Below are 20,249 nucleotides of genomic sequence, written 5' to 3'. Positions count from 1 at the left end.
TTTTAAACACATTTTCTCTACAATGTATACTTTTTAAAGTGAATGAGGCTTAAAGTCGCTGAATGTTTGTAAATATACAGTAAATGGCTGAAGGACATAATAAGTTGTCTAACTCAAAGGTTATGTGAAGTCAACAAAAAAAGAAAAAAGAAGTATTAGTTCATCAGTTCTTTGAGTTAGATTTTAAAACCATGGATATCTTTTTCTAAAGAAGACAAAGCAGATTACAATATGTTTATACCATATATAAAAAAGAAATTACTACACAAGAAAATGTCACATTTTAGAAATGTTTCGCCATACACTAGAAATTTCTCCTTTACAAGCTCATTATCCAATAGTAGCTCTCAAGAATAAAACTGATTTACATGTAAAATAAGAGTATGGTCTACTCTTTAAAGGCGCAGTGATAAACACACCAATTTGACAATTACATTAATATGAATATTTGCATAGTCTCCTGTCTACACCTGTTCTTAATTTGAAGCAGCTGCAGAACAAATCACACCACATAATCTGGATATGCCACTGAGTCACATAAACACACCATCCCTTCTCATCAAGTTTTTTTTCCCTCTGCTTGTATGTTTATTTTGAATTTAAATGAACTCAGAGAAAAAAAGATTTTTGGTTGGACAATTTATATTCATCAGTGATAACATATCCTTTTTCTGTTGTTTTGTTTTGGTTTTTTGGTTTTGTTTTTTTTCACTCTGTTTCTTATAACAATGACCATTTAACTTCCATTACTAGACGAACAGCACATGGATACTCAATATTCTACATCTTATTGTACTAGATACACCTCCTGTGAAACATGTTAAAAACATGTGCAGTCACCACCCAGCACAATAGAAGTGTACCAATGAAATCCTTATGGCTCCTAGAAAAATAGGACTGAATGGTCACCACTTCACTTCCTTGCAAAATCGGTGCTTTCCACTATTTAGAAAACTCTGTTTTGTACCAGCAGCATAAAAGGAACAAAAAACCACAGTTGACTGATAATTCAAAATGACAGTACACACTAACGACACATTCTTCCTACATGTATGCTGCTCCTTTTTGATATACAAACAAGAAATAATTGAGTAATTTAAGACATTGACTCTATTCCTATGCATTCTGACTGTCATTAGCCCCCATTCTGTAATGTTAAACTCATTCAAACTGAAAGAAAGATGAGGGAAAGGCAGCACATGTGGGAAATAACTGAATACATCTCACATGCCTGATACAGCAATGATCGTGAAGGATAATGCCAAATGCAAAATGCTCAATATTAATACTAATGCTAAATTCTTTTTCAATGAATAATCAGCAGCACAGACATACAACCCATGTTCTTCTTTCCACAGCTTTCTCAGGAAAAATAACCCATTACAGGGCCTACAACCTCTAAACTGATGGTTTTACTAAAAGCAGATGAGACTCTTCTGTGTTTCAGAACAAGTATTTAGAATTGGATATCCTTTTGGACTGTGATCCATCATCAAATACTGTGGGTAGATCTACAGTTCTTAGCCCTTAAAAATATATATATAAACTGGAGGACCAGGTCTGAACAATCTCAGCCATTCTAACACTGAAACATCACCCAGATGCAGGACTTTTGTAACAGAAAACCAACTCCTCTGGTGGCTATCAAAAAAGGTAAAAATTTTTCTGTTAAAGTTATATTGTAATAGAGATAACACTGTACATTATGATGATTCTTTCAGTGCAGAAAAGAGCATGGCATCTGCCTGAAGCAGATCAAGGAGAGCTGGCAATGCTTTTCCAGTTCTAGACCAATAGAACAAACCTGTAGGGATCTTAACTGTCAGCAATTGGGAACTGCAGCAAAGCCAAATGACAACCAGTCTGGACAACATGTAGCACCACTGTAAACTGTCATCAGAAATGAAAACGGGTGAAGAATTAAACAAATGATTTTGAGAAAAATATGTATATTTAACGTAACACTAAACTATCATTTAGCTGTAAAACAAATAAAAGGAAAAATATTTTGTAAAAGAGAGACATTTCTACAATGTGAAGCAGAGGCCATGCTGCATAACTCCTGGGAATAATTTATTTCGATACAGATGTCTGGCACTTTCTAGGTGACTCAGTAGGACTCTGGAATAGGAAATTTCTTCCTATTCCTATTTCCTCTAAATATTTAGCTTTTCCAGGCTAGAAAGAAATAAAACAAATTCCATGTTTTATCATTATTTATAGGTTGACCGGATGAGATACTGCATCAGCCTTTGCTGAGCATGGTTTTAAGCACACTAAGAAACATCCCTGAAGTTGAGTCAAATGACTCAGAAACTCTGTGCTGATGTAGCAAAAGAAACTGCAAGCATTCACTGTTTCCTGTAGTCCTACCCAACCAGACAGACATATCAACTAATAGTTATATCTTGAGACACCATGTGTGTCACACAAAACTTACAAAAGAAAATAAGAAAGATCAATGTTAAACAGCTTGTGCACATTAAACTAATGTTTGCACATCCATAATACCTGGGTTGGAAAGAAAAGCACCAACTGATGTTAAACATTACTAGAAATCAGGATTCTGCTAAAGAACAAATAATAAAGTTAAAAATCTCATCAAATGTATTTTAAATAATTCTACCAATGTAATTACATGTAGAAGCTGGATAACTTGCCCAACATATTGCAATCTTTTAACATTAGATTACAAAACCTGATATGAAAATCAAATGACACAACACAATGCCTACATCAATTTGTTCATCCATCCTCATTTCAAATGCAAAGCTGTACTGTGATTTTAAAACTCAGAAAATTCTTGAAAGCAATCACTGTGGAGTTTGGTACACACACTTTTTTATGAAGGGTATAAAAGAAGCCACTCTTCCTGACGAGGTCTTCAGTTCCCTTCATATTTTTTCACAATGATAAACACTTTTATCAAAGGAAGCGTGGGATGGATGACTACACTAGGGAGAGTTGATCAGCAGAAAAACTAGCACAATCTTTTATCTAAAATTAGCCTCAATGTAAGAGATGTAAATCATAAATTACCTCCTAGGAGTAAGATCATACCCTCATCTTTCATATATGTCTTAGGCTTAAGGTGAGCCATCTTATCATAACCATATCAAGTACTTTGCCTCTCTTGGATCTCCCAGAGAGTAGAATCTTAGACGTTGGTCTTAGGAAAAACGAAACACAAAATATTTTTTAATTACCACCATCTCTTAGTACAATTTCATTGCTGGTTTTGTAAGACCCAGAAGAAAATCAGAGGGGATACAATTTCTCTCAGTGACACCAAACCTATGTAAGATTTACACTGAAGAATTAGCTTTTAAATGTATATCTGATATTTTAATTAGGAAAACAGTATACCAGAAACACACAAAGTACCTGAAATACAACAAAAATGCCTCAATTTCATATTGAAATAAGTATTCTCTCAAGCTAAATCTCTGTTCTGCCACTAAGTTATTCTTTGTCACATTCTTTTAGTACTTACTTAACTTCCTACAAAATTTATATTTAGCTTATTTCAGAACAGGACAGTCAATAACAGACCTTCATTTTGCCTATTTTCATTGCAGCAATTTATATGAGATTACATGCAGACTGTAGCCCACAATAAAGTTAGAATTAGGTTTATAACTTACCTTGATATTGTGTTAATTAGTTGTTTTCACCAGCCAAATGATAGTTGATAGACTGACACCATAAGGATGGAACCTACTTAAAGAATTGTGTTGTAGAGGCTTTTTAAAATGCTTCTCTCACTTCTAAGGAATGGAGGCACCCTTTCTCTACTTTTCATTGACTGGGTTATTCGTATGGAAACTGAAGACATAAAGGGAAGATCCCTTTTCCTTACAGTGAGAGAGACATTGAAGTTCTCTATGTAGGATGAAGAATGTGAAGTTCTGGGCTTCACTGCCTGCATGGCCAAAGCTGTAACATAGATGCAAACTCATGGAAGTGCAGTTGAATTTCCAATGGATCTGAGGTATTACCTTTTTCTTTTTAAAGGCCTCTTTTTAATCACTTTCAGAGCATGACACTCAATTGAGCATCTGATTCCCTCTGAGATATTAGAAAGTGGCTAAGTAGCTTGAAATCATTTGAGGGCCCAACTATTTTCCTTGAGCTCCATCATACTAATCCAATCTTTTCACCACCATGGTAAGTAATTATGGCTCTTCAAATGCATACTGCATCATCCTGATACCAGCATTGGGTCACAAAGAGAATTGCTCATTAATAGGTTGAACTGGGAAAGGTTAGATATTTTTAGGGGTTTCCATCTTAAAAGCATGACTAAAAGCAATTGTGAGAAGTCCATCAGACTATGGTTTGTGAAACATGAAGTTTGCTGGTGAAACCAGACTGCTCTTGGAGGGAAGTCAAGTCCACTTGAATGGACAAAAGCATGTCATCAGAAGAAAAACATATTGGCTTCTGGATATTGCTTGAAAGACAAAATAATGGCAAACAACTACATGAAATTATCATTTAGCCTACTGGGCTTCTTTTAACAGTGGTCAGTACTCAGTGCCCAAAGAGAACAAGCACAGTGGCAGACAAACATTGAGATGTGTTCCCAAACTTGGATATATGATGCTTGAAAACCTAAATGATCCTTTCAGCTTAACTTCATGTCTTTTCCTCCATAAACAAGAGAAAAATTAGATCCTGTGGACCCTCAGAAGAAGAGCTGGAGGGATGATAAAAGAGCAGAGGTATCTTCAGCTCTGTATGGATCGTATATCCTTCTTCTTTACCAAGGAATATCCAAAATATGAGCAAATGGATTTTGGTATTCCCTTAAAAGTGTGAATAATATATACCTACTCCTTGTGCTCACACAGTTGGGCATGAAATACAGTCAGAGATGTACAAGTATAAAGTAGCTGCCTGCTGTTCAGTCCCACTTGAATAGCTATGTCAATGATGCATGTCTCTGTGGGTCTCTGCAGTTCTTTTTCCCTCCTTGCACTCTGTTAGTAGTGCCCAAATGCACTGAATGCTCTCTGGATATCTGATCCACATTAAAATTTTCTACAATCAATAATACAAGTAGACTCAAATCTCTAACACAAAGCTTTTGTAACTATAATATTAAGAATAATGAAAATAAAAGTTTTATCCTAACAATGAGATTAATACTGAAGACGATATCTAATGCATTTTAAGTTTAAAACCAGTGGATTTTTGACCATGCACTGCTAGTCTAGCCAAGTGTCTAGACCAGTATTTGTCAAAGCCAACAGTTTCTCACTGTTTTTCTCTAACAGAGAAAGAACACAAATTATGATTCTATAAAATATACCCTTCTTGTGTGCAGCACATTTAAAACTAATAATTAATAGTGAAACTCAAAAAGTTTATATGTAATGAAATGAAAATCACAGCAATAAATGTCCCAGAATGAAAAGAGGAAGAAGAATGTATTCACCATTTTCGTGGCACCATTTCAAAGGCTCTGTACTAATGATGTGTAATCAGCAAGGAAAAGACAAGGAAAATATAAAATGATCTGCAGGGTGAAACAAAGGTTTTCAAAATCTTTTTAGAATTTCTGCTGACAGTTTTACAGGGGAGGGAAAAGTGACTTAAACAACAAGGATTCTTCTCTGAGAAAGGATTCTGCTTATGAGTTTCTCCTAAAATCTTTGCCATCCGTGGAAATTTGATTGAGAGCCAATTTTGTGTAAACCATGTGGTGCAGCAGCACCTCTGATACGTTAGATCTCACTTTAAACACAAGAAGGGGCCCAATACAGCTATCACTAAAATTACTTGGAGTCTTCACTTTAAAAAGTTAAATGATTCCACATATAATAAAAGTATTATCAAATAATTTTGTGGGTTTTCATTACACTGGAGCTTATTTTAAAGATAATGCCATTACTGCATTCAAACCTCTCTAAAAGTACTTCTAGCAACTTACTATACTCATAGTAAAAAAAATAAAAATATTCAATAAATCAAACAAATTTAGATAAATATTTTATCTTGACAATCCAACTCCTATTGGCAGGTTTTACTATTTCAATTTATCTTTGCAATGTTACCAAAACCCCAGAGGATTAGGAAATCAGTCTTAACAGCTGCTGATACATCTCTGGATGCATTTTAGGACACTATTATTAAAGCTATTAAGGCTGATAACTAGAAATATTCTAAAGAATAGTACACAAAGTCATAATTATTTGCTTCTAGAGGTACGGCTGGAGTATTACTGCATCCCCCTCCACATCCACCCCCCCAACACCTCCCCAATTACAATGATTGAATACTCACTCAAAGAACTCCAACCAAGTTGTACCCACACAGAAAAAAACATTTTAAAAATTCTAGACTAAACAATTTTTCTGGATGCTAAATTAACATGATTTTTCTTGATGTGGCAAAGAACCCACTCTCTTAATCTTGACTCTAAGAATTATTGGGTCATAGTATATAGGAGACCTCAAAATGGTTGCAATAATAATGATCTCTTAAGTGCGTTGTTAGACTAATTAATTTTATTTTCAGGTACTATGAGACAATCACCTCAACACTATAAACACTCTAAAACATTCTGCAAGCAGGTATTTTTGGAAGAAAAAATATTTCACAAGTTGGTTGGGTTTTTTGGATAAATTCTGTCTCTTGTTTCAGTGTATTTATTGCCATAAAAGCAAACTACTTTTAGAATGAATGCCTTCCTATTAAAAATGTCCCTATTTATTAATTCGGTGGTATTTCTTACAAGACTTACTGATAATTATGAAGTCAATATATTTTTATATCTAACAGCCTGAAAAAGTCCAGATTATATCTTATTTATGGGAAAGCTACAGCTACTTAGATTATGCTCATAGAAATGCTTTATTGTAATCTAACAGGTGAAGATTCAAATATCCAAAATGGTCATACAATTAAAGTAAATTTAAATAGATGAAATGTTTTGTATTTAGGATTCTACCTGAATTTTACTAAATGTCAGTTACCATCTAGTCTTCAGTCATTTCTATTCATACAACAGGACATAAATACGCAGAAAATAAAAAATTATTTCTGAAAAAATAATAAACTCTCATTTTCTTTAGGGTGTTTTTGGTAAAATCTCTCTTAAGCACATGACCATATTTTTTTGCTCTATTTTCTAACATTTATTAGAATTAACTTTCTAATTAAATTTTTGAAAGATATCCATCCTGTACAGCAGCTCAGCTCTCTTGTAAACCCTATTTTCTTGTTTTAGTTTCATGGGTGAAATACATGTCCCCTGTTGCAACAGAAGGCTTAGTGTTTGGCATTTTTTCTTTCTTACCCAGAGTATGGGTTCAGCTATTTCTAATCAAGAGATATTTTTCTGCATACACCAACATCAATTATAATTCACCTCTGAATTTGCATTATTAATTCCCCTTCAGATACTACATCCTCAAAGCGAGGATTTTCATGGTATCCTACTCTGTTCTTAAAACAGAAATATATATTGTTTTCCCTATGATTTCACCCTAATCTTCTATTAAGAAATACTTTACTTAAATTTGGAAATTTGATTATTCCTAACCATCAATTCCACAACTATCTGCACACTAAATTACAGCTGAATCAATTTCTGCAAGTACAGAGTTGATTTTGATATTTTTTTTCCTCACGTGTTGGGTTAGTACTCCTCAATATTGTGGAAGCTTTCTTTCCTATTAGGCAGAAAGTATATTTATTGAATAAATGGATTTACTGTGAACACTTGTGGGAAAATCTCATTCTTCATTTATACTTCAAGTTCTTGGTAAGATCCTTGAAGCATATCGATGTTGCTGAAACACTATACAGTCCCTTTTGTACATATTATTATTATACAATTGCTTTTCAAAGCTTCACATAATCAAGTAGTAAAGCAAGTGAAGTAGTGTTTAGTAAATTTTTCACCATTAATTCCATTTCATAAGACCTTCATCTGTCTGTCTCAAGAAAATATTAGAAGCATAAGAAGGCATAAAAAGACCTAGAACATCAAAGTGTCAATTGTTGACAACCTCCTTCCACAATAGAATGGGCTGATATGCTTTTCCACCCCGCTGTGTGATTGCTTTTTCATCAGCACACATACTCACACGCTTTTCTTCTGTAGTATTACTGTGTACTGTGTGATCATTTGGGTAATTTTAACACTTTTTAACACAATTTTGCATGTACACATCCCAAGTGATGGCAAACTAAAATTAGCACCTATGTTCATCTTGGCACACATTCAGATTCCTGATTAGCTGGCTCCTCACACCCCCAGTAAAGTCAGTTTGCTGGGAAAAGCAACTGGACAACTATGACATCACAAAATAATGTCTAACGATTAGAAAATGTCAAGAAGAGAATTCAATTCACAAAACAAAATTAATCTGAAAAGTATGTGAAGAAATCAGCTCAAGGAATGCAATGGAGAGAAACTGAAATTTCATGTGCAAAGCTGCATATGCTAACTGAAAAACCTCCATTGTTTAGTCACAGAACTTTGATTTCTTCCAAAAATTTTCTTGGCTTTATAATTGCCTGATGAAAGGGAAATCCTTTGGCTTGGAAAAAAAAACAAACTTTCCTTAATAATAAATTAACTAGAAACAATTCTGGAATATCTACCCCCATCTAGAACATTCACTGATATTTTGTTTAGTTGCTTTTCCTGTTTTGGTAATTTCTAAATTGACGTACACTAATGTGTTTTTCAAATTCAAGAGTATCAGGAGAGCCTTGCTTGAGTGGTGTGATCCTAAACTGGCATAATTAGGGCCCTGCCTGGGAGCAGACCCTTTAATAGAGCTGCACACCGAGTGGGGAACCATTCACACTTTCAGCTCTTCATGAGCTTTTCTGGGCAATGAGCCAGCTGGTAAGAGAATGGGGCTGATCCAACCTGCTGGAAGAGCCTGGAGAGGCTCAAGGGAGCCTGCAGCCCCAGCTCTGGGTGGAGCTGCTCACACAGCCCAGGAGGAGCAGCCACAGGCAGCCGAGCGGGGACAGAGCTTCCAGCTGCTCAAGCAGCCAAATCAACTTCTCCACAGTGCCTGGGGATTCCTACACTTCACAGTGTAAATCATGGTCCACTCATTCCATTTACAGCATTATTTCCTGGTGTCAGGCAGGCTGCAGATTCTGCTGTGGTAGAATCTGGCCTGCCGTGCTCACACATGCTGCTGGGAGCAGACCTAGACACGGTCTCTGAAGGTTTGTCTTTCTGAATCTGAATAAAGAACTGGACTGTGTGTTCTCCCTCCACACCTAGTTCTCTAGAAGTACCAGAATCAACAGGAGACAAAAGGGGAAAGGAAAGATTCCAGTGATGTCAGTGATAATTCCTGGACAGTCACAGTAACAGATTGATACATCAGATTCTGCACAGACATGTGTTCAACATTAAAATGCCTCTTGAAATCCCTGATCACATAATAATCCTAATTAGTATTCTGCACATTCAATACCTGTAAACAGAACTTGCATAATACTTCCTTCCTCTGAATCAAAAATATTTTATAATATTGCAACAATGTTGTCAGGATAAAGAGATGATCTCCACATCAGCTAATTGTTTCTGGGGCTTTTTTTCTCCAATGAATCTACTGTGTGATAACTTCTGTTAGAAAACTGCTAGTTAAAATTTTCCCATGTTACAAAGATCACACATAAGGTTAACTGGAATATTTTATACTCCTAAAAATGACAATAAGAGATAACACCTTAGGGTGATGCATATATACTTCAAACTAAAAAGGAAACCATTCTAACCAGTGCCACTATCTTAGTAGATGTATATTTTTAACACTGGAAATTTTCAAGAGTAAAATGTGACTTAAACTAAATCTGTTATTAGAAGGTTTTACAGCAAGATGGAACACGATGCAAAATACAGGTTTTCATGAATAGAAAAGGTTGTCAAAGACAGGACATAAGTTCTATCCATAAAAGAACTTCCCAGCAAGTTTGTGATACTAACACTTCCACTTAAATTAAAGAAATAATGTCCTGGTTTTTGTCTTTATTATTGAATTTTTACCTCTTCCTTAATGGAACTCCTGTTTTCTACACCACATAATCTTGAACACAGATATTTCTCCTTTCCCTTCCCCCTACACCTTATGCAAAAATAACTCCTTGCCTTCTTTCCATCTCTTGGGGTTATCCTTGTCTTTAGAGTGGATATTACTGATGCAAATTTCTGCACGTCAGAGGATAACTGCATATTCCTCCGAATAGACTTACAAGGGAAAATGGGACTTATGATTTTCCAGCAGCTATCTTCCAAATTTAATTTACCCCAAGCCTCAATGTTTGCTTATATGTAGGCCACACATTTCCTCTAGAATTATACTCGAGAGGGAGAAAGACTGTTTATCACTACTCTCCTCTTACACTACATATTATGCATTTGCATCTTCCTATATCAGTGTTTTCTACCATGTACAAAATCCTCCTACTTCTTATGCTCAGCAGCATGCATTAGGTAAACAGAAATATGTAACATGCAGTTTATGAAAAAATAGTTTTAAACCAGTTAGATTTATGTCTATTTTTGTTCAATGTAATGCAAAACTCTCTAAGTTACAACCATAACAAGTAATTTTTCTGTTTTTAAAGTGGCACTTTTTGACTGACATTAAGCATGCACGGTTGAAGTCAAATTGCATTAAATCAGAGGATATAATTTAAATGCAGTGGGGTTTGCTTCTTTTTTCCCACATTCCCTATTTCTTATCTCTCATCAACTCCTTATATATGTTTTAAAAAGTAACTAAAGGTTACAATATTAATGATATGTTTGCTTATTTATTATGTACAATTTTAAACTCAGGCCTATATGAAGATCCAAAGGGAGATGACCAAACTAGGAGAGAGTAAAGCAAGGAGAGTAGGTTAAAAGGGACTATGAATATTTTTTCATGCTAAGTTTTCATGCTTATTTTTTGCATTTTGAGGGTCTTTTAAAAAAAGTGGTTCTTCTGACGTTACGCACCAATGAAATAAAAATTAAACAATTAAAATTAAGTGCATACTTTTCCCAAATTTTATCAAATTATTACACTTCCGTAAAGTGCTTATGTTAAATAAACAAAGCTTACCATAACAACTCAACACTCCATACAGCATGATATTTATACAACTGGCTTGGTACACACTGAGCTTAACCCTTTGATTCCAGGTGTCATGATTTCATGACATGCCATCCTCTTATAGAATACATTAGTACTGATGTTGAAACAACAAATCACCTAGCCAGAAAGAAAAAAACAACTAACCATTTCATTGTAGATATATTAAACTGTGGGCCTGAAAATAATTATCTATTTATTCTAATCGACATTATGTTCATAGTCTGACTCTATCAAAATAAACTATTCCTTTAGAGACATTACTGGGAATAGAAATAACTAGGCAAACAAAGAGAATTACAACTGTGCAAATCACCATGTATGAGGACAACAGCAGTCTGTGTATCATGGAGAGATTAGTCTAAGCATAGAAACTGCCTACCTGGAAGAGAAATAAAATTGAAATGCTGTACACCAATACCCACCCAATGGCAGAAAATTGACAGCATTTACCTTTGGGTTATGTTTGTGCTCTCACAGTTCTTGAAGAGCTCCAAGTCTCGCTCATGACTGTAAATGTAAGATGAAAATAAAGCTGCCAGTATTAAAACTCAAGCTAGATTATACCAGGTTCTTCAGTGGCTCTAAGGACAGTGACTTTCTGCCCTAGGAAAATGAACTACATGCTCTAAGAGCCAAGGTGATATTTTTCGCTGTTATGCCTGCTATGGAAATTTGGTGATAGGGAGAGAATCCTTGAAAGCAATTAGTAAGCTTCACTGTGGATTACCATTATAACAAGTTCCACAGAAAAGGAAAATATTCTGAAATAAAAAAGGGTACTACAAAAATCTTAACCTCACTACAGCAATATTTTACTGGATGCAATGTAAAACAGTAAATGCTATTATCTCATCATATGCAGGTTAACATTACCCTCAACTCTCATCACAAACTCTCCATAGCTGTTTTGCAATATGTCATTAATCAATGTATGTACTGATTGGATCCATTCAATTGGTGCATCAGTCTAATGAATGGCATATATAAACATGTTTCAAATACATTTATTCGGATATCTATACATGAAAGTAAAATCACTACCACAATTGGTACTCAAGCTTGTCAAAAGGGATGTTTTTCTTCTTCTGTTTTACATAAGACATGCTAATGGTTATGCCATCTGCAGTGTAAAACCCAGACAAATGTAAATCAAAGTAATAGTAGATCAAGACAAGCGTCTATCTAAAACTGTAATTTTTGCAGGTATTCTGTTAACTCGCAATCTAAATATAAACCTCCTGTCCCTGGAAATATAGGATAACTACTAGCTAAAGGTAACTTTTGCATTAGAAACTAAAACAAAAACTTCTGCACTTTTACAACAGATCACACAGCTAGTGATATATTTGTAAAGGCTTTTCATGAGGACACAAAAGACACTCAAATTATTCTAGGAAAATTTCAGTAGTTCCCCTAAAGACATTCCCTCAGTAAAGCACAGTAGAACATGATGACTTACCCAACACCCTCTTTTTGCAAAGCTGAGGACACAAATTTGAAGGTTTCTTCAATCAGCTTTCAACTTGCTGATTAGCTAGTAGGTGCTGTAAGTCACTAAAATACTTGACGCAGATGAAATAACAGAGAGAACATACATAAAAACACCATATGCTACTTTCCTCCCAGAAAAGATGGCCACTAAAATAAATACAAGTTTTTTCCCTCTTTGGCTCATGGAACAATAGAATAGTTTACATCAAATTACAGAGCACAGGAGATGCATGGCAGGGCTTACCAAATAGCCACATTTTCTTGCAGATGTGTGAGCTACTTTTAAAGGTTTTATTGCATTTTTACTAGATTTATAAATCTAGTTTTACATATCAACAGTTGCCAGATTAGTAAATGCTTCTGAAATGGAGGAAATTAGATATGCACTAATTTGAAAGTTTTTTAAAATATTGGAAGAAGTCTGTTTTCTTAATCACAAACACAAGTACAAGTATTTTTGCCTTATAACCCTCAATTTTGTCTTATAAACCTTATACAAATTTAACAATTTCTACTGCTAGAAGGTTTTGGCTAAAGTTACCATCAAGTTTGGCATAAGAAAATAATAATGCTGTACAATTTTATGACAGTATTTGGTTAAACAGGCAACATGATGATTGAAATGTGAATTTCCACTACATGATGAACAATGGACAGTAAGAGACAGAAATAGAAAAGCTTGAAGGACTCACGTCCAAAACCTTTATACATCCTTTTCACTAAAAAGGAAATTTAAAATGCAGTTCGTGCTCATACCTGAATTTACATGGTATTTGATACATAAAACCAAAGTCTGGGAGCAAATTCCATTTTTCCTCTCCTTTAAAAATGAACCAAATGAAATGTTCAAGGCCAATAAGAGACACTGTGCACACATTGATAATGGAAGAAAAAGTTGGAAACATAAGCAATAATCTAGGCTTTCAGGAGCACATAACAATCCTGAAAATAAAATTATTTGCTGTATTTTCTTCTTCCTGCCTCTCAAGTATGATTAATGAGATGCTTACTCCTCCTGGGAAACAAGTGATACAGCACCAACACATGAACTCCTAGCATTTAAAGGGCATCAGGACAGTGCTAGTGTTTTGAGAACGTGAAAGCACAAGACTCCCTCTCTTCTTCTCATCATCCTCTGGGCTTTCTTTTTCCTCCAAACATGGTTTTCTACTATTTCACCAATGCCTACCACAAAGAGTGCACCCCCAGACCTCTTTAACCTTGAAAATAAAGTTTGTGAACAGGTGGAGAATGTGAAAAGAGAAATGAGTAGCTCCTGGACTGTGCTGGTTTAAAAGGTGGAGGATTAAAGTAAAAAAAAAAATTGAAAACATATACTGGAAAAACACCACTATTTATACCTGCTTCATATACTTTCCTTATTGCCTGGTGTTGGCCAATTTAGACACAGAACTTAGGGCTAGATGGATCTTGTACACTCCTTGTACAGCCACTGTTACCTTTCAGAATGAGGACCTAGCAGAATGAAGTACTTACACAATATTCATTAAATCAATTATTTTCATGATTCAACCCTTCAAGGTCAGTAATTCCACTTTAAAACTTAAAAAACCCACATAGTTCATAAGCTTCTACCTTTGTGGCTACTCTTCTTATGTGCCTTCAGTGCAGAAGATATTCGATACAAAGCAAAAGTGAATTTGCATTTGCAAAGCAAAGTCAAGGGTGAGGAGGAGAAAGCTGAGAGGGTCCCAGGACCAGCCAGGACTGGACTACAACTACAGTATGGCAGGATACCATCATGTCATGTTTTCCTTTTTGCCATTTTCTTTAGCCATATTCCTAAATTCTTGTTTGTTTCCAAGCAAATGTATAAAACCTTAAAAGCTAAAGAGTGCTGACCAGGAATGTGGACCTGTTTGCTGCATCCAACATTGATCCACCCCCATTTCACAAAGAAAGGAGACAATGTGAAATCACATTCAGAAATTGCACAAGTGAACAAATTTTACAGCATTTCCCTGGTGGAGAAAAAAAATTACATTCTAGTGCCTGGGGTCCTCCATTATGCATGACAAAAACTAAAAATGAGATAAAAACACCCTACTCCATTAGAAAACAGGAGAAGTCCTGAGAGAATAAATGTTCACCCAGAAAAATAGATGTGAGGAAGAGAATGGTAGGATTTATACTTTTTAAAAATTTCCTGAACAAAATAAAATTGTCTGCAACAAAACATAATTCAGCAGTTAAGCACCCATATTTGATCTATATACAAGAGAGAACAAGTTTTGTCAGCAGAATGCAATTTGACATGGAACTCTGAAATAGGAATAAATGAATTAATACCTCATAAAAATACCACTCTGATAAAATTTTCCAAGAATAAAACTCTCTTTATGTTTTTACTAATGCATTTAAAATAACTGTTCAATAGCAGAACTTCCGTTTACCCATTCATAATCTAAAGCCCAACAACATCCTAATGTGAAATTTCATGACATATATTTTTTTCTAAAATGGCAGAAACACTTTTCATAATTTCATGCACTTGTGTTGGTAAGTTTCTGAACACTTCTCTGTCACTTATATATGGTACCTGTGAGTTGTTTAGCTTTTCTTTTTTTTTTTCACTGATACTGTTTTGCTCCTAGGGTTAACATGTTTTTACAATTTAAACCATGCACATATAAAAATCACATGCCAATTTTGTAACATGTCTATAAAGAATTAATGTACCACAGTTACTGAACTCAGTCTTAGCCCTTTTAAGCATGTACAGCCACAAAAGGCTTTTGTATACTACAGTGAATTTTTTCTGAGCAGTCAGTAGCAAGAAGCCAGCAACCTGCAGCATGTGAATATGCACATATCCAGCATTAGAGGACAGGATTGACACACACCCCTCACATGTGAGTGAGCAGATTAAGGTCCCAAAAGCAAGGAGACTTTACTAACCTGCAGCGGTCTCTGTTTCTCACTGCCTTTAGGAGATTTCAGTCCACTTGTCTGTTGCTGTAAAAGCAGCTGCCTTGCAGCCTGGAGTGCCTAAAAGTAAAAAAAAAAAAAAAAAAAAAAGGTAAATAAATTTGACCAATTCCTAGAAAGAAATCAGTTACTCATTGCTAATGTTAGGTAAAAGTCCAATTGAACAAACAAAATCCCTCCTATTCGATTTTTATTTGCTAGATTTCAGACTTCAGGGGTTTTTTTTAACTTGAAACATTAAAAAAAATATTCTGAAAGTACATATATAAGACTTCACTAGAATTTATGGATGTACATGAAATCCTGCAGGAAATAAAGTTAATTTGTTTGAAGTGCTTGAAGAGGAAAAATCATAAACTGCATCAATAGCCTCATTTCCACAAGGAACTTGTCTTTGAGTGTTCAACTAAAATGCCCACTCCCTTGCAAATTATCATTCAATTTGCATTTTCGTATTACAATTTGAAGTAAAAGCAAGTAGACTTCAAGTGTTACCAGAAGCTGTAATTAAATTTGACAAATCAACATCAGATTATCTTGAAAGTGAATTAATAAGGATATTCATTGAAGATTAAAAACACTTTTTGTACTTACAATTCAAGGAGAAACCTCTCCTTTGACAAAAAAAAAGAGTGCAGTTTTAATGCCAAATAAAAATGAGTGGTTTTAATTTGCATTCTTAGGAAAATCAGAGAACAAAGAAATTATTACTCAACCAACCAGATCAGGCTCAGGGATGACAGTATCCCAATCAAAATAGAAGATGTTTTCATTTATTTTACGTTTTCATTCCAACTCAGCCAAATACAGTTAAACATATGAAATGTAAACAAACATTCCACTTACCAGAAGAATGCTAATCTATATCATTTTTCCCTATAAAATTATTTTTTAAATGTCAAGTGTTATAACGTGGTACTTATTTAGAAATAAAAGAAAAAAAAACCCAAAATAAACCAAAAAACCTGATTTAAAACATTTCCACTGAAACTACCTGGAGAACTCATTTTTTCCCCTTAGAAAAATCAGCTCAATAAATAGCAGTTATAGCTTTACAATACATCACGCTATTATTTCTGTTATTAAAACCTACTGTAGATGGAATGTACTGCCATTTGATCAATGTTCCCTAAAATAATAAAGATTCTCAGCTGATAAAGAAAGGTACAATTTTGATTAGACTCAAATGAGCTGGTTTTTAAGATAGTTTCTAGTATCCATGACAACAGTTGCTTTGACAAGATGTGCATATGGCATTACACTGCCAGCTGGTGTGAACAATGTTTGAACTACTGCATTGAGATGCTGAGCAAACAGAAAAAGTTGCCACGTCTTAACCCTCAGGGAAGGCAGTCATCCCCTGATCAATTATGAAAAGACAGAGAGAGGGCTGCTACAGTCTGGCTCCAAGCAAGTTTTCTGAGAAGGCAGGCAGACATAGAAAACCAAAGTAAACAAAGTGAATGCACTAGTACCATCTCCTAACAACATTGATTCGTCTCCCCATAGAAGGCCCTGGTACAAAGTTTGCAGAGCAGACTTTTAACATTTGGAGACATTCCCACAACAATCCCTGTATTGTTTCATCAAATTCTCAAGTAATTACAGGTCAGCTTTACAAAGAGTATACATTCCTCTGAACCTAAGCAATGAGACACACAGAACTATCTTCTCTCTGCTAAAAATAAACAAAAGTTAACATATTTAAAAGTGCACTTGAAATATTTTGTTACCAAGGAACCATGATCTCTTCAGCACTCACAGAGCATATCCTACAGGACAGTCCTTCTCTGCCTGGGATCAGAGTTAAATGTATCTGTTGATTTCAGGGGCACCAGGATTTGGTCCCAACTTCTTGCAGTGGTTTAAGCAAAAACAGATTAAAAGCACGAACAGAAGATCTGTGGTAAGTTTATATTCCTTAATCTATTGCGCTCTCCAAAAGGAAAACTTGAATGGAAGGAAGAAAACTACTGCACTCCTGAATTCATGAGAGACTGTAGAGGAAAACTAACCTCACCACTTGGGACGATATTGTCATGAGAATGAGAGAAGAGGAAATGCAAAAAAATATAAAGACAATAATCTTTTCTTTTTGACAGTTATCTTCCTCAGCAGCAAAGCCCTCATATCAATACAACAAAACAAGCAAGTAAGCATCCAGTAAAGCTGTACATTTACAGTACTTGAAAATTAGAGAATTATAGTCTGCTGTAGCTTAGATTTAATCTAGACAGTATGATTTCAAATTGTGGCTGGCATACTCCCGTGGAATGAGCCTAAGAAAGTATGACTTCCTACAGCTAACTACAAAAAGAGTCACACTTCATGAAAAAGCAAGGCAGCACAACAGGATATGCTTGCATAAAAGGCTCTACTACTTAAACTATTTTGATTCACATGTGCTGGTTGGGAATATCTCTAAAGGAGTAAAGGCTTATCTTTTAATACAGAATGTCTTATAAATGATGACTACCTGAATACTTCAGTGATCTTATTGTGGCAGTTTAGATTATTGTAAACACAGGAGATAGAAGAAGAACAGAAAACAATTTCAAGAGATCAGAGATGATTTAAAACTCATAAGGAGAAATCACTGTCAGCCTTTGTTCTTAGAGCAGTCATCATATGGTATTTTTTTCTCCCAGTGTGCTGCTTAACTTTACATTTTGCTATACAGTAAACAACCTCCCAGAAACACTATTAATTTCAAAGCATTATTACTGACGTTATTCATAAATGAAGGTCATGGGACTATAAAATATTAGTTCTAAAAATTCATTTGCTGCTATTAAATCTTTGCAAGACAAACTGACAACTTGAAAGTATCTTCCAAAATTCATAGTTTAACATCTACACTTCCAGTAAACACCCATCCCATGTATCATTTATAAATTTCTCTGACAATAACCTGTGATCTAAAAACAGTGTAATGAAGACAAAATAACAGATGCTTTTAAATCTAGCAGAGCAAATTTATGTTGAGTTCTACCTCAAGTTAAGTGCAGAAAGAACAAATCCTAGGGCAGTCAAAACTGCATCTACTTTCCAATAACACTTATTTCAAATTTAGTAGGAACTTTTCCTCAATTAAGTTATCTAAATTAATGAAATTATAAGAAAATTCAGTGTAGACAAAAGCAATAAAAAGAATTGAGGATTAGAAATTATTTTAATTATGTAAATGAAAATCATTATAATGTTTTAAGTAATGGCTATATAGGAAAAAAAATTTGGGCATATGGTTTCCAGAACTCCCTGTGTCTTCTAGTAAAATATTTATTGGGAACACTATTTCTTAATATTTACTACGTAGATTTGGCTCAGCTAAAACATAAGCAGAACAGAAATGAAAATAATTGCATATAACTCACACTATTAAAGTTGATAAATTGCAGTAGATTTTGCCGTTTGTTGGCAATATTACTAGGAGATATAACTCCCTTTAATTTTGTATTCCAAACTCTTCTATTTGATGTAAGCATGATTCAAAATTATTTTTAAAGTTTTACCATTTTAATAAAGTGAAAGCCGTCACCTAAAGATGGTAAACTTATTACTTTGGTTTTTAGAAATTAAATATATGTGTATTTTTAGGAAACAGATGTCACTCATATCCTTCCCTTAAAACCAGGAATGTTTAACCTATCAGCCTGTTGCATTTGAGACGTTAAAATGAAAAATGACATCTATGCCCATTAATATCGTCAATGTATAAACAGCACAGCGTGACACATTCTTGAGAGCTGAAGGCTACAAAATCTCTCTGAAACATAAATAACAAAGCACTCAGAAGGATATTTGATGTTGATATTCATCTCTGAGAAAAACACTGCTGCCTGGGCTTCTTATGAAAATAGATGCAGCCCAAATGGATCTCCTGTAATTGGTTTCAGATAGCGAGGTCAAAAGAAATATGATACAAGAAACTATTATGTGGAACAGGCGAAACAAGAATGTTTATACAGGCACTCCCTATTTATACTGACAAGAGGTGTATACTCTGCAGATAGCCAAAACCAAAACACTTGCCAGAAGTCAACCAGACTCTTTTCTTTTCTAATTCCCAATTCCTATTTTATTTTTCAAATGACTGCATACCCTAACATTCCTGCTGAACGTAAAATAAGTTTCTGAACGTGTAAGTTTCCAAATGGCTGAATATGTCAAACGAGTCATCTCTCTGGTAGTACTATGCAACCGAAACGTATCAACATGCTAAGCTGGATTTAAGGCCAAAGACTGCTCTGCACTGGTTGAATAACAAGTTAACCAAATGATTACATAGCTACATTTATTACAAAAAACACTTCAGGAGAACCTCTGACCCCTTATAACCTGCTCAGGGCCTATTCTCTGGTTGGCTCCCAACAAGAATCCCAGAATTACCCATAGTTGTACAAAACCCTCAAAAGACAGTGACTGAAAGACAACATTGTTCAACCTTTCCTAATAGCACTCACATGATATTGCTAAACATTCTCTCTCACTGATTGTGTTTGCCCAGAAAGTTCTCTAATGAATATCAGTCAGTCAGCACAACAGCTTATAATCTTTCCAAATGCAGCAGCAAAGCAGTTTGAATTTAAGATGATCCAACCCCTTTCCAGCAGCAGTCTCTTCAGAAGCCTTGATAGAGAAGGCGAGCTCCCATTTCCAACAACAACACTCTCTTTTCTCTAAGAC

At 34.9% G+C, this 20,249-nt stretch overlaps 1 protein-coding gene across 10 annotated transcripts in view; it reads right to left on the bottom strand.

The window, feature by feature from the left end:
* The window catches only part of FOXP2 (forkhead box P2), a 389,384-nt gene that overhangs the window by 103,134 nt on the left and 266,001 nt on the right, over window positions 1-20,249 (bottom strand). For 9 of the 10 annotated variants that reach the window (XM_056516333.1, XM_056516331.1, XM_056516334.1 and 6 more), the window contains one exon: window positions 15,534-15,623. In XM_056516333.1, the coding sequence (XP_056372308.1) occupies window positions 15,534-15,623 (90 nt within the window). Of the gene's footprint in view, window positions 1-15,533; window positions 15,624-20,249 lie in introns of those variants that run through there. The other variant, XM_056516339.1, reaches the window with a different exon arrangement.

Source organism: Oenanthe melanoleuca, chromosome 1A (assembly GCF_029582105.1).
Source record: "Oenanthe melanoleuca isolate GR-GAL-2019-014 chromosome 1A, OMel1.0, whole genome shotgun sequence".
NCBI classification, from domain to species: domain Eukaryota; kingdom Metazoa; phylum Chordata; class Aves; order Passeriformes; family Muscicapidae; genus Oenanthe; species Oenanthe melanoleuca.
This window is presented reverse-complemented; position numbering and strand designations above follow the sequence as displayed.